A 14,127-nucleotide genomic window follows, 5' to 3' on the forward strand; every position below is an offset into this window, starting at 1 on the left:
TTCTAGCCTTCTTCATCTCCTTTATTTAGGTTCACTATAGACGTTCCCCCTCTCTTAAAGCAAAAAAGACAGTGGCCCCCCACTCTGTAACCCATGTGCCTGCTGATCTGCTTTTTTTGGAAGCTTCATGTTCATCTCCTTGAGTCGTCCACATTTACTGCAAGAGAAGAGTCGGCTTCCCCAAGCTGCCCCCGCAAGTTTACTATCCGACTCTGACTGATGCCACGAGGGGCCCAAACAAGTCCCTCCGGGGGGCATATCTTTAGGAAGTGTGCAAAGAATTCAGTGTTGTCCGCACAAACTTGGAAAAGTATACTGTGTGGATAATTTGCAGCTATAAAAATATACACATACAAAAAGACAGCTACAAAATCATGGTGCCCCATTGTCTTCGACTTGCATTATAAAAAGTAGGGAGTCTCCCACTAAAGGTAAACTTCGGTGGAGGGCAGCATGATAACTGGGACTCTGTGCCTAGGCTCCCCTCCTCCTGATTCTCATGGAACAGTCAGAGCACACTGCCCCAGCCACTGAGGACTGGTAGGGATTAATCCTACTCATTCGAGGGCCAAGGTGAGCAATTCAAAAGTTCGAGGTCAAATAGTCATTCTGCTGTCATGAATCAGGAAAGGAGGGAAGTATTTTAATACTGCCCTGTGGGTCTCTATTTTTTTTTCTTTCTTTTTATATGCACCATGAATCACAACACAGTCATTGAGCTACAGCAGAAGGCTCTGGAATTTGCATTGATGTGTGATCTCTGGCAGCTGCTACACATTCAATGGACAAAGTTCGACGCTTCCTACACAGAGGATTCTGTTGGGTTTGGCCCCCAGAGTGTCCGCAGGAAAGGCCACACAGGGACTCCTGTCTCCGTTCTAGTCTCTCATCAGGGGGTACCTTCTCCTTGATGAGAAGACACACACCTGGTCCCCGTGCCGCTGTGGCTGGCATCAAGCAGGGTCTCAGGGCCTCAGGGATTCTCAGCACAGAAGGCTGTGTCCCTTGGGCAAGGCCAGCAGAGTTACTTGGCTCCACAGGTGTTGATGTTTTTTCCATCCACGGCATCTTCCACGAGGGAAACGTGGTAATCGGTAGACAGGGTGAAATGAGAAATGCAGCCCACGAGGCCCCGCATGTATTGCCTGTTAGTGTGCAGAGCGATTTCCTTCATCCCACCTGCCGGGAAGCAAGAGGGCAATGGGGTGAGCCAGAGGGAAGCAGGTCTCGCTAGGAAGCTGGAGCATTTACTGACCAAGATGTCCCTCGGCTGACCGGGTGAGTGAAGGCTGTAAGCGCCTCCAGCTGCTCAGTGCAGAGCATCCGTCTAACGAACAGTAACCCTTGAAGGAGCAGACAGACTTGTGTCAACCTGACAACCAACCAGGGGCTATTAATACCCGCCTCACGCGGGCCCGCTGACCCAACGGACTCAGGTCAAGCCAAACAGGACCTGGTAAATTTTGAAATGTTGTGTGACGGCAACAGAATGTACCAGGTGCTTAAAGGTGATGTCATCTCAGCCCGAAGGAAACACACTGATACTGAAAGCTTTCAATTAAGTTCACTTTTAGGAAATATCATTGGGGTAGAGATCTATTTTCGTGTTTCTGTGTCTGCAGTAGCGGTTTCTCAACTATTTACAGAAGCACTACTCATTCTGATTTGGAGAGGGAGCAAGAAGGATCCTCCTTCCTCAGAGGGAATTCTCGGGGCTATATCGGGCAGGTTCTCGTTCTATAAACAAGAAAAGCACGGTTTTCCTGGTGGACCAGCCCAAAGCACAACATCGTCCAAGTGCTTCCTGCCCCCTCAGCCATGAGTCAAAAGTTCAGAAAATAGAAGAACAGAACATCTGGCAAGCTTCCCAATTTCCAAGTGTTTGATCCAGTGACGTGCACCTCTTTGGGGGAACCCCACCATGACAAATGGCGGCCTACCAAGAAGACCGGGGCGTAATTTAGATTTGGTCAGAGGTCACTTACCCACATACAGAGCGCCGTTGATGTTCAGCTGCCTCATCATGCCGGGCGATTTGCCTGTTCTGGCTCCATAGTCATCCACGGTTATCTTTCCGGATTGGCCATCCCTGTAGAAACCACCATTTTTGGAGCTTCGTTCAATTAGTCATTCATTTCAATAAAACTCTATTCAAGTCCATCTCCTCTGTGCCAGACACTAGGCTAAATGATGGAGGCGTAAAGAATGAGAGAAAAAAAAAAAAATTCCTGGCCCTCAGGAGTTTAGAGTTTCCTGAGGCAAACAAAAAAAATTCAAAGTGTATATGACAACACTTTGTCATGGCTCCACAGCAGAGGAATGCCAGGATGCTGTGGAATGCAGGAGGAGGAGAGAGGGTCAGGGGAAGCTTCAGAGGAGACTCCGTCTGAGGTGAGCTTCGAAGGCTGGGGTGGTCAGGTGAAGGAGGAGGGTAAGGCAAACAGGAAGTGGCGATGCCAAAGAGAGAAAAGATGGGGCTAGTGCAGGTTGGGCATAGAGAATTCTGGGGGTGGGAGGAGAGAGGCCAGAAGCGGATGGTGAAGAGCATTTCTCCTGAAGGGAGCCAAAGAACAGAACCATAAGGGGAGGAGTGGTGGGGACATGGGGACACATGGTGATTTCGAACACTACTCTAAGCTTCATGGGAAGCCAATGAAGGAGGTTTTGTAGGTAGAGAGGATTACTCTCTGAAAGGACACAGACTGGCTAAGAAGTTTCTAAAGAACCCAGAGAGTCACCCAAAAGTGTCTCTGGGTACAGTGGAGTAGAAGTGTTTATATGTGACGAGGGCTTTGCCATTTTCTAAGCTGGTTTCTAAAACTATCTAGTCCCAGGGACCTTCTTCAAAAAATCACCTCTGTTTGTACAGCTCTTGGTGGGCTGTACCAACCCAGGCTGCACACTTTTTCTTTTTTTTTAGGAGTTCATTACTGATCTTCTAATATTCTTATTTTACAACAAACTGTTCCTGTTTCTTGGATCACTAGCCTCTCTTATCTCTCTGATAATAGTAATATGTTTTATCATTTTTTCATTCAAGTCTCTGTCTCCATCAAATTGCTTTGTTATGTTGACTTGTTCTGATATCTGTCTTTTACATCAGAGACTTTTTCAAATGCCTAGTGACTCCTGACACCTACTTCACAGTTAAGTGAAGAGAAAAGGCACTGGGGGTCTGGGGGATTCAGTGGTTAAGCATCCAACTCTTGATTTTGGCTCAGGTCCTGATCTCAGGGTTGAGACTCTGCACTCAGCAGGGCGTCCATTGAGACTCACTCCCCCCCACCTCTGCCCCTCCTCCGACTTGCCTGCACACTCTCTTTCTAAAATAAATAAAATCTTTAAAAAGGTAAAAAAGTACTACAAAGCAGGTTAGAAGCTCTATGTGCAGGATGGGTTCTGCTGACTGGGTGGGGCTTCATGTGCTGGGATCTGCTCAACCATTTTCCTGGGGGACACGTGAACTTTCTACTTTCCTTGCTGGGGGGATAGGCCTGGCTCCTAGCATTCTGGAATCTCACTGGGGGCAGAATGATGGGGTTGTGGAGTTCTTAATATTCAACATGTGAGCTTGCACACAGTCCCCAGCTTCACACAGTTGCCCAGTGTTTAGTATTTAGTTATGGCTGGCTAGTGTCACCAGCTCAGAACCTTATTTCTCTTTCTCCAGGGAACTGCCTTTCATTATTTTCTGCTGGGTAGGAAGGGCAGTGTGCCGGCTAGATGAGGCAGAAAAGGGGCTTGGGTTCTAACTCCTCAGGTAAATTAAGTAAAGTTTTTAAAACCAATCTTCCCATTTTTAGCTCCTCATTCACCTTCCAGAATTTCCTGGCCCTACCCTTTTTTGGGGAGACCCAATAATAGAAATCTGGCTGGCCAGGCCTCGTGTCTTGGTAACAACTCTTCTAGTAATGAGCTGTAGAGAGAATTCTGTTCTGCCTCACCCTTGGGACCGTACACTGCCTCCCCACTTCGGATAGGCTTTTCTAGAATCTCATACCTGAATGCCATGAGGGGCAATGCCCCCAACAGCTTGCATTGCCTGACCTGCCTTTCCCACCCCCCTCACCATTACTCCAAAAAATTCCATCCCCGCCCACTTTATTTCATCTAAGAATTTTTCATTTTAATATATCTCTGAAATGAGGCCATTATGTCTTATAATTGGTGGCATCTTAGGTTTGAAAATAACATGGTATCAACTTCTAAGGTAGTAAGTGATAGACAGGAGAGTGAGGTTACTCTGACCATAGCCTATACGTGAGCTGAGGTGGAAACTGACCACGGCAGCCCTATGGTTCCCTAGCCTCGCTCACGACCTCCCCCACGGGTCCCCCCACGAAGGGTTATGGCAAATGCTCAGGGAACCTGAACCACAGACTCTATTCAGCTCAGTTCCTGGAACCTTCCTCTAACATGGCACCACTGACATTTTCTTACAGAGCTAAGTTTGGGCCTGCTCTTTGGTTTCTCAGAATATACTGTTAAGAATATGGACAGAGGTAGTAAAACTAATTTTAAAGGAATGATTCACCCGAAGTTAATCAGAAGTCAGGGTAGTGACCTCTGTGAGGGGGGAGATGTGTAATTGGGGCAGGGCACAGCCTCTAAAGCTTGGGTAATATGATGTCCAAAAAAAAAAGTGGGCAGTTGCCCACACAGTAAGATTTGAAGATTATGGACTTCCTCAAAGTCCACAGGCCCTGAGATCTTATCCCACTAGAGACCTAGGTCTCAGGAGAAAGCGAAGCGCTCTTCCAGTTGAGCCATCAAAAAAGTTCTTTCTCTGGAAGGTCTCTGTTGAGCATAGACTTGGGAGCTCAGGCTCTCTGGCCTGTCAATGTTAGGGAAAAGCAACGAGGAAGTTAGGAACAGCTGCCCAAATGACCCGGGACAGAAGCAGCAGGATGCCAGGCAAGGTTGGGGAACAGGACTTTGGGGCCACGGGAACGTGGATAAGACATTCACTTCTTGGTAAGCTCTGGCTCCATCTCCCCCTGTGGTGGGGACTCACCTGACAGCCTTGACACGGTGCCACCGGCCATCACTGAAGGAGCCATTGACCATGATGGATGCCACGCCACTGCCCAGGTTATAGCTAATGGCATGAGAAAAGAAGCAGACAGACAGAATCAAGTGAAGTACAGACAGGCAGGCAACCATGAACGATTCTCACTGCAAAAATTCCTTGGAACTCGGAATGTACTTTCCTTAATACAAAACAAAACAATGTTATAAAAAGCATTAGGTTTCCAGGGTAGGCCATGAATGATCCAAAAAAAAAAAAAAAAAAAGTTTCCTTTAAAGTCTAATTGCAGTAAAATACATGTATCATTAAAATTTACCACTTGAATCGTTTTCAAGGGTCAGTTAGCTAGTGTTGAGCATGTTCAAAACTCGTTTTATCTTGCAAAACTGAAGCTCTACAGCCCTGAAATTACAACTCCTCATTCACCTTTCCCGGGCCTCAGGCAACCACCGTTCTGCTTTCTGTCTCTGTGACTTTGACTATTCTCGATACCTCACGTAAATAGAATCATGCAGTGTTTGTCTCTTGGTAAATGGCCTCTTTCATTGAGCACAAGATCCTCAAGGTGTCTGTTGGCTGGTTTGTTGTGGCCACACGTACAGAAACGTCAGTCCTACAGAACCAGGAGCAGGAAGGGCTTCATCATTTGTAATGTGTTGTCCTCGGTCAAACACCGTCTCCTCAAAAACCCCAGAATGTGACCTTATTTAGAAAGAGCGCCTTTGTAGATGTAATTAGTGAAGATGAAGTCATCCTGGGGTAGGGCGGCCTTAAATCCAATATGTCCTCATAAAAGGGGAAATTTTTGGACACAGAGACATGCAGACAGGAAGGCCACGCGAAGATGCAGGCGGAGATTGGAATGGGGCGTCTAAGAGCCAAGAAACACCCAGAATTGCCAGCAGCCACCACTGCCCGGGAGAAAGGGATAGAACATTCTTCCTCAGAGCCCCCTGAAGGAACCAAGCCTGCCAACACCCGTGTGTCAGACTTCTCTCCTCCAGAATTGTGAGTGAATACATTTCTATTGTTTTCAATCTACTGTCACCCAATTTGTGTTCATTTGTTACTGCAGCGCTCAGAAACTAATACATGCATTTTCACTTTCTGAAAAACAAAACAAAACAGAACATAGCAGATGGGCTGAGCCCGGTATATATCAGGAGGATCTGCCTAAAATCCTGAAGTGAATGGATAGGACTTAATTTGGTGTCTTATCTGCTCCTCCCTCCCCATTTTACGCGGATAGCAGGCCCACTCAGTAGCTTTGTATTTTCTATTTCAGTTTCCAGATACTCTCATACTCTACGGATCTCAGAAGACATGCACGTGTTGTTTACCAGAGAGAAATATCCCTCTCAGTCCACTGCTAAACTAATTCTAGTTTAATTCAATTCAACAAATATTTCGTGAGTGACTACTCCAGGCTGGGCACTGGGCCAACTGCCTAGACCTCCCCTTGATAATGTAATAAAGCCTAATGTAACCACGCTTTTCAAAGAAAATGTGTTCCACCGTGGCACCTCTCTCCTCAGCTTATAGAAGAGGACATGTCTCTCTGTGACTTCAATGGCCAAGAAACAGGAATGTTGAAGGGAAACCTGGTTTAGTTACTGAGCTCTGAGAGCAGAGCAAGACGAGAAAGCACTTGGCTTTCCCCAGGGAAAGCACGATGGGTCCTTTCTGTAATCTCGGAGGTTCCAAGGAGTCCTCCAGCCCGTTGACACCGAACCAAGCACGCAATTTGGGTGAACTGACAAGCTAGGAGACACAGCTGTCACTCAGATCCTGAAAACTTTACAGCTTCCTAATGAATTTTCCCATGTCCAGTGTCTCCTTGTATGAAGCAGCGTGGATATGGCAGCAGGTGGCTCAGTGGGTTAAAGCCTCTGCCTTCAGCTCAGGTCATGATTACAGGATCCTGGGTTCGGGACCTGCATCGGGTTCTCTGCTCAGCGGGGAGCCTGCTTCCCCTTCTCTGTGTCTCTGCCTGCCTCTCTGCCTGCTTGTGATCTCTGTCTGTCAAATAAAGAAAGAATGAATGAAAATCTTAAAAAAAAAAGAAAAAAAGGCAGCGTGGAGGTGGGATTTTCAGGTTTCATTATTTAGTGGCCAAATAACTTTGAAGAAATGAATGAGGATGAAGCAAGGCAGAGAGCCGGTTGGCAGACACTGAGCCGAATCACCAGGGGTGGCTTTAATTAATGAAAGGCATTGCTAGGTAACAGAAAGAGTGTGGGCACTTGGATTGGACGAGACTGCCTTGATTCCAGGTCTTGACAAGGACCTGCTCTGTGGCCTTGGCTGTTTGCCAGATCACTCTGAGACTATTTCCTCATCTGTGAAACGGGGGTAGTAATACCTTCCCTAAAGGACTGTAGGGAATGTTACACACAGTAAGAGCCCGGCACACAGTAAGAGCCAAACAAGTAACCCCACCACCCCCAAAACACAGTCGTTAATGCAGCTCATATTCAAGATCAAGGAACCAATAGTAGGGAGAAAGTTGCCACCAAGAGTTAAACTCATCAAGCCTCTCCTGGAAGAGTAGTCATGTGTGAGAGTGAACGAACAGGCTGTAAATATGTAACGAAAAAGGTCATGAACACCCAGATCTCAGAATCAAGGTGACTTGGGGATAATCTCAGGGACACTAGACTGGAACGTGATTGTAATCCAGTGAATGGAAACCTTTCAGCTGTTCGGACAAAAGAGGGGTGTTCTTCTGTTCTCCAACCTGATAATGCTCCTGTTCAAGCAAAGAGCCAGCACGTGCTCGAGGGAGTCAACACTGAACTTAGCAGCCAGGACCCCAGCCCCCAGAGTGTGTGTGGGGGCAGCTCAGGTATCCTCTCAATGGCCTGACTCTCCAACACCGCGGCATGCTGTTGGACCCTCCAACCAGCCTCCTGCTTCCCCAGACACCCTGTCACCCTGCAGAATCTCTTTGGTATTGTTTTAATTTTTGTTTTTTACAATATTGAAAGACCTGGTTACCTGCTTTGGGAGATGGCATGGGGGAACCTGCTGGGCTGTGGGAAATGTTCTATCTTGTTCTAGGTGGTGGTTTCACAGGTGTCTCTGCATGTTTAAAAATTTTCCAAAGTTATCAAGCTATACACCTAACATTTGTGCACTTCATGGAAGTTATACCTCAGTTTAAAAAGAAAAGGCAGAAACAGATGAATAATGAATGAACTCACGGATCAGTGCATGTCGGCCTCTCTACCAACACCTTGTGAATGTGGTTAGCAGGACTTGGTTATTCTGATCCAAATTTGCCTGCTCAGCTCTCAGTGCCGGGAAGCTATGGGGCTGGGCACCGAGGTGGGGGCCAGGGAGAGCCACCAGGTGTGGACTTTTGGAAACCACGTGGCTGCCTCCGTGTGGTGACCGCTCCCACCCCCTTAGCCGCACCCCCTTTGAACTGCAGCACTGGGCATTTTGCTACTGTCAGATCTCTTCCTTTTCCCTGTTGCATGAAAATGTTATCAAGGTCACACAGAAATAGGGGGAAAGCTGGTCCAGCAGACGGTTTTCACAAACCCCTTCACTGGCCTTTACGCCCCCCACACAATCATAAAACCTAATAAAGCAAAAACCACCCAAAACCATACCCTTGGCTGAACACCTTGATTCCTTTTCTTCTACTTAAACTTGTACACAGAAACTCAGAAAACATTTGCTCCAAGATTACAATTTTAATAATCAGCACCACCGACATCAACATGGAGATAAGGCCAGACCCTGCACTAAGCCCTGCCCATGAATTAACCCATTCAGTCCTCATGACTGTTTGCTTGGGGCTGTTACAGGGAGGCAGGGTAACTTGCCCGAGGTTACGAGGCCATGGGAACAGCCCCTGTCTGACTCCAAGCCCAGGCAGTTGACCATTTCAGACCCTGCTTCTTAGGTTGCGGTTCCTGATCGTTTCCAATCGGATTCGGATACCCCTGAGGCCCTGGGCCATCAGATCCTCTGGGGTGGTCCCAGGAATCCTCCTCTGAGACCAGCCACGCCCCTCCCCCTCCTGGCTGACTCTACAGTGACATTTTCAAACCACTGGCTGGCACTCTAATGACTTTCCATGTCCAGCCTCCCGCAACACTTCCTACATCCGTGCTGGGTGAATGGATGTGAGAAGCGCCTGCTCAGAGGAAGGAAGGTTGCAGAGGCAGCGACACTATAGCTCCAGGCCCAGGGACGGGTGGGCACAGACGACTGCCTTGGTTGGGGGGAAGCCAGCATCCTCCACACAGAACACAGCCACCACGCCAGGTTAAAAGAAACACACCAGGCCCATTTGCAGAATCCCGAGGGAGAACTGGTAACAGAAGAAAAATGTCTGAGATGCAGGGGGGGCTATCAGAGGGTGTCCCGGGGGTGTGGGAAGCAGGGGCTGGCCAGCTGCGAGAGCCCAGAGCCGGTGGGAGGTGCGGGGCGGGCCTGAGTGCAGTTCCCCTGTCCGGGGTCAGTGGTTTAAGGGGGGGGAAGCTGGGCCTCCCACTCACGGCTGAGCTACTGTTTCAGTTCCCCTTTCTGGGCACAATCAAGTACTTGAGGCCTTGGTGAGGTTAACCACAGGAAAACCACAAGAAAATGGCTTCACGGCAGCCAGCCTGAAACTGGGGTGTGAAGAGCTCTGTGTTTGACCTCAGGGCCAAGGGGGGAACGGAGCCGCGACGGGGAGAGTGCTCCCACCGGCCAGCCTGGAGCCTTCAACCGCCAACGCTCTCTCACAAGTCCCGGACCGACTGTCACAGGATCGCAACCCCCAGCCGCTCCGCTGTTTAGCGGCAAACGTGATGTTGCACAAGTGACATTTCCTGTCAAAATGCCTTTTAGTCAAACGGAAAAGACTTACATTATTCTCCTCAGGTGGTCAGTAATCCCTGTGCATGATCCACAGCAGCCCCAGAATTAAAGCTTCATCTCCCCCTCAGGTCAGTCATCTTTGTTTTGATTCCAACTGATCCCATATCATTTAGTGAATTTGTGCTGGTCACCAGAGGGGGAATTAAAGAAGGAAAAGCCAGAGAAATTCCTATCCCCATAGAGAGCAGATAGATGATCTAGAAACCAGGCAGGGGTTTCAAACCTTAGTGGACAGAATCACTAGGAGAAACAGTTAAAACAGACAGCTGGGCCCCATCCCTAGAGTTGCTACAAGTTTTGGGGGGTCACTAATGCTGCTGGTCCAGAGACCATGTTTTGGGAATCATGGGTCTAGACAAGTTATTTCTAACCTCAAATGAGGATGTAAAATCACAGTCTCTAAAGAAACTTTCTCACATCACACAAGCCAGTGCCTGTCCTGGGGAAACCCGGCTCCCACCCACCGTGGTGGGGAGAAGTGGTCTGGGTAATCTTTTAGCTGCTTCTCAGAATGATCCATCCGACAAATTTGAGAATAGTCTCAAGTCACTCAAAAGAGGCAAGAACTTCAGGGGCCGCCTTATCAGTATCACTCCCGAAGCAGTCACAAAAATCCAAATGTTGGGTTGGTCCACGGACAGGTGGTCTGGCTTTGCAGGGGGAGACTGGAAGGCAGGCGGTCTCCTTTCGGAGGTTGCACAGCTAATAGGGACCAGAGTCAGAATTTACAGGCAGGTCTCTCGACCTTAGCTGGTCACATCTGTCTGAGCCAGTTTGAGCAGAGCACTCACATTCGGGCTCAGGGCTATCAAAGCCCTCTTTCTACTAACTCCTGATTTGCAAGTGGGGAGCATATGGCCTAGAACAGGGGTCCAAAAATGTTGTGTAAAGAGCCACATGATAAGTATTTTAGGCTTTGCCCTGGAATCCCTACTGAAGTGTACCCCCGTAGCATGAAAGTAATCAGATAATATATAAGTGAATGAGTATGGCAGAATTCCAACAAAACTCCATTTATAAAAATGGGTGACGGGCTGGATTTGGCCCTCAGGCTAAAATTTGCCAACTGATGCTCTAGAAGGTGGATGCTGGAAAGAAACTCCAAAAGCCTCACAGAAGCTTGGACCTTTGGGTCCATTCCAGCATACAGGGTGCTAGCTAACTTTGGCATGTCTCTGCTTGGCATGACCAGACCTGAGGGGTTAGGTTACCTGAACACCAGGGCTCCATCTCGAAGGCCCAAGGAAATGAAGTCACTGTTGGGTCTCATGGGGCTGTCTCCCCTCCACAACAACAGACCATCCTTGGCAGTTGTCTTAAACCTCATGAACGCATTTGATCTTGATCCGGATACCCTGGGGAAAATGCACAAATAATCGCAACAGTTCAACCCGTCTCCACCAACAGCCATTCTGAATAGGCCCAGTTTTGTCTGTTAGCCCCGGGGAGCCCGGTATAAGGGTAATGTGGCATTTCTGACACATACTACCAGGAAATTACAAACGGCATCGCCACCACAGGCCACACGATGGGCCTACAATTCTGGACATTCATTCTGCAGCAGTGTCTTCTGTCGCTGTGGTGAAACTCCACGAGAGGCCATGTTATGAGTTACAGATTAGCTAGACTCTGGCCAAAGCTGGCATCGAGGCTATACCTCCAATACACACCTCAATCTTCCCTTTTTCCTGTCCCCGCCTCAAGGGGCCTTGGAATACTGCTCCCCATTACCCAACAGAAAGTGAGTTTCTTAATTGCCAAGAGGTTCAAGTTGGCAGCTCTCTGGGCCACGATCATGGCTATGGATTGCCTGCTCTGGCAGTGACTGTCCTTGAGGGGAGTGACTGGACAGGGGGAAGAGTGTCAGACAAGGAACGTGGCTCGATAGGATAACGGTTTGGAGAGCTGCTGGGGCGGAGGCAGGGTGGAAAGGAACAGGAAGCTCAGAGGAACGGAGCGGGGCTCAGATGGGTCAGCTCCCGGCCCTACAGGCATGGCTGGGGGTAGGATCACAGGCTTATGGGTTCTTATCAATTCCTGGGAACAGACTAGTTCAGAAATCTAGTCTCACTAAGGGGACCAGGGTTTCATCTGATGTAAGGAGAAGATCAAGTGTGAGATCTTTAAATAAAAGGTGAGCTAAGAGTAAAAATAATTCAGCATTGCACCTAACACGGCACCACTGGGAAAGTCTCCTTTTCTGTCTCCCTATCCCTCGCACCATCCCTCTCTGACTCACCTACCAATTCAAGAGCTACACAGCGTGTTCAGTACAGACCCTCCTCATCTTACTGTGGAGTTACACTTGGATAGACCCATCATAAATTATAAATATCCTAGGTCCAAGTGCTTCTAATACACCTCACCTACTGAACATCTTAGCTTAGCCCAGCTATCTTAAATGTCTCAGAACACTTCCATTAGTCTACCCTAGAGCAGAATCAACTAAAACAAAGCCTGTTTTCTAGTAAAGTGTTGACCACCTCAGATAACTTACTGAATACCACACGGAAAGTGAATTCTGGAACAGCTGGATGGGAACAGAGCGGTTCGAAGCACATGGGTTGCTCACGTTCATGATGGTGTGGTTACCTGGGTGGCCACTGCCACCACTCAGCTCTGTGAGAGAGAATCCTACCACACATCACTAGCCTGGAGAAGATCCCAATTGAAAATTCAAAGTATGCTTTCGGTGGAATGTACATTCCTTCGGCACCATTGTGGAGCTGAAGTCAAACCACCATAATGTGGGGACTCTCTACAGCGAACAGCGAACTTGCCTTGGCTTCCCAGAGCCTGACCTAGATAGGAAGAGATCAACTTTGCCTTCCCCATGCAGGGCCTCCCAGTAAAGCAGGAAGAAGCAGGGTCCATAGTGGTGACTTTGCCACCAGGCCCAGTGCAGAGAATCCAGCCCTGGCCCCACTCCCTGCAGACCTCCTTTTCCCATCTTTTACTCTGGGCTCCTTCCTTCCCTCACTTGCTTTGGATACACTGACCAGTGTAAGCCAATCAGAATGGTTCCATTTCTCTTGCAGTGATTGGTTTAGCGGTGGGCACATGACCAATACTGTCCACTGAGATAGAGGAAATTTATCCGAAGGAGTCTAGGAAAATTCTTTTTCTTTAAAAAAGAGTTGCATGAAAAAAATGTTTACTTCCACTGGACATTGTCCTGCTGTCCAGCCATTCCATGAGGGTCTTATGGACAGCTGTCGTAAGCACAGAGGGAGGCCCCTGGAGATGATCCTGACGACAACAAGGCCTAACGATGGAAGAGACATAGGTCTTTGATGATAGAGTTGAATCTCTGAATTAATCAGTCCAGGAACCAGTCTAAGTCTGGACTGCTTGATACACGATCTGATGAACGCCCTTCAGGTTGAAGACATAGGAGTTGAGTTGTCCGTTACTTGCAGCCAAAGGCATCCGACGGAAACAGACCCTGATCCTGACTTTTACTTGCAGCTTCGTGCACTTGCATGTGAATGTGCACACACGCATGTGTACGCAATTGTTTTGGTTTGGGGCCCTGCACCCCCTACTCTCACCAAACCCTTCTATTCCCCCAAACCACCTGGTGCCTCGTACTAAGCCCCAGGGGGCTGAAGATTTGTGCCCCTTTCACAAGGCCTTTTTTCTAGGGACTCATGCCCTTGTATCTTTGGGGAGAAAGGGCTGAAGAAGGAAGAGGCTCTCTCTGGGCCCCACACCAAGACAACCTAGATAAACACAACACATGATTAAAGAAATGAAGCAGTGTCCGTCTGGTGTGTGTTCAGTTACCAGGTATATCCAGCGCCCTGGGAAAATTTCTCTCAACCACTTTCTCCCTTGAAAGGCCCCCAAACTCATCTACCTTAAGTTCTGGGTGCCTTTTGCTTAAAGCTTTGCCTTAGTCTGCTAAGATGCAGTCAACCTGAAGAGGAAGGAAAATTCTAGAATGACGGTACTGGTGGCAGAGTGGGGGAAGGCACCCTATAAACTGTAAGGAACTAGAGGAAGACAAAGAAAGAGAGAAGGGCACATTGCAAGCACCCCAATTGAGCCTGGCTAGGGTGAGGACTCTGCCTGGGTAGGGCCAGCCTTTTTCTTGTCTTGTCCGCACGCGGTTCCAAACCGGGGGCTTGGACTCCAGGGCAGGGCCAGAGCTGCTGCCACCAGGCATAAAAAGCCTGGCCAGCACCTGGTCATCTCCTTGGATCAGGCTTTTGTAGCCACAT

The 14,127-nt window shown here is 48.4% G+C and overlaps 1 protein-coding gene across 3 annotated transcripts in view; it reads right to left on the reverse strand.

Annotated features, from left to right (window-relative positions):
• EGFLAM (EGF like, fibronectin type III and laminin G domains) overlaps positions 1-14,127 on the reverse strand; it is a 182,007-nt gene continuing 167,880 nt past the window's right edge. For all 3 annotated transcript variants that reach the window (XM_082723444.1, XM_082723443.1, XM_082723445.1), the window contains 4 exons: positions 11,116-11,259; positions 5,015-5,098; positions 1,986-2,089; positions 1-1,179 (listed from right to left, as the gene is read on the reverse strand). In XM_082723444.1, the coding sequence (XP_082579570.1) occupies positions 1,025-1,179; positions 1,986-2,089; positions 5,015-5,098; positions 11,116-11,259 (487 nt within the window). In that variant the 3' untranslated portion in view covers positions 1-1,024. The remainder of the gene's footprint in view (positions 1,180-1,985; positions 2,090-5,014; positions 5,099-11,115; positions 11,260-14,127) is intronic.

This window comes from Mustela nivalis (genome assembly GCF_964662115.1).
Source record: "Mustela nivalis genome assembly, chromosome: 3".
Classification (NCBI taxonomy): Eukaryota; Metazoa; Chordata; class Mammalia; order Carnivora; family Mustelidae; genus Mustela; species Mustela nivalis.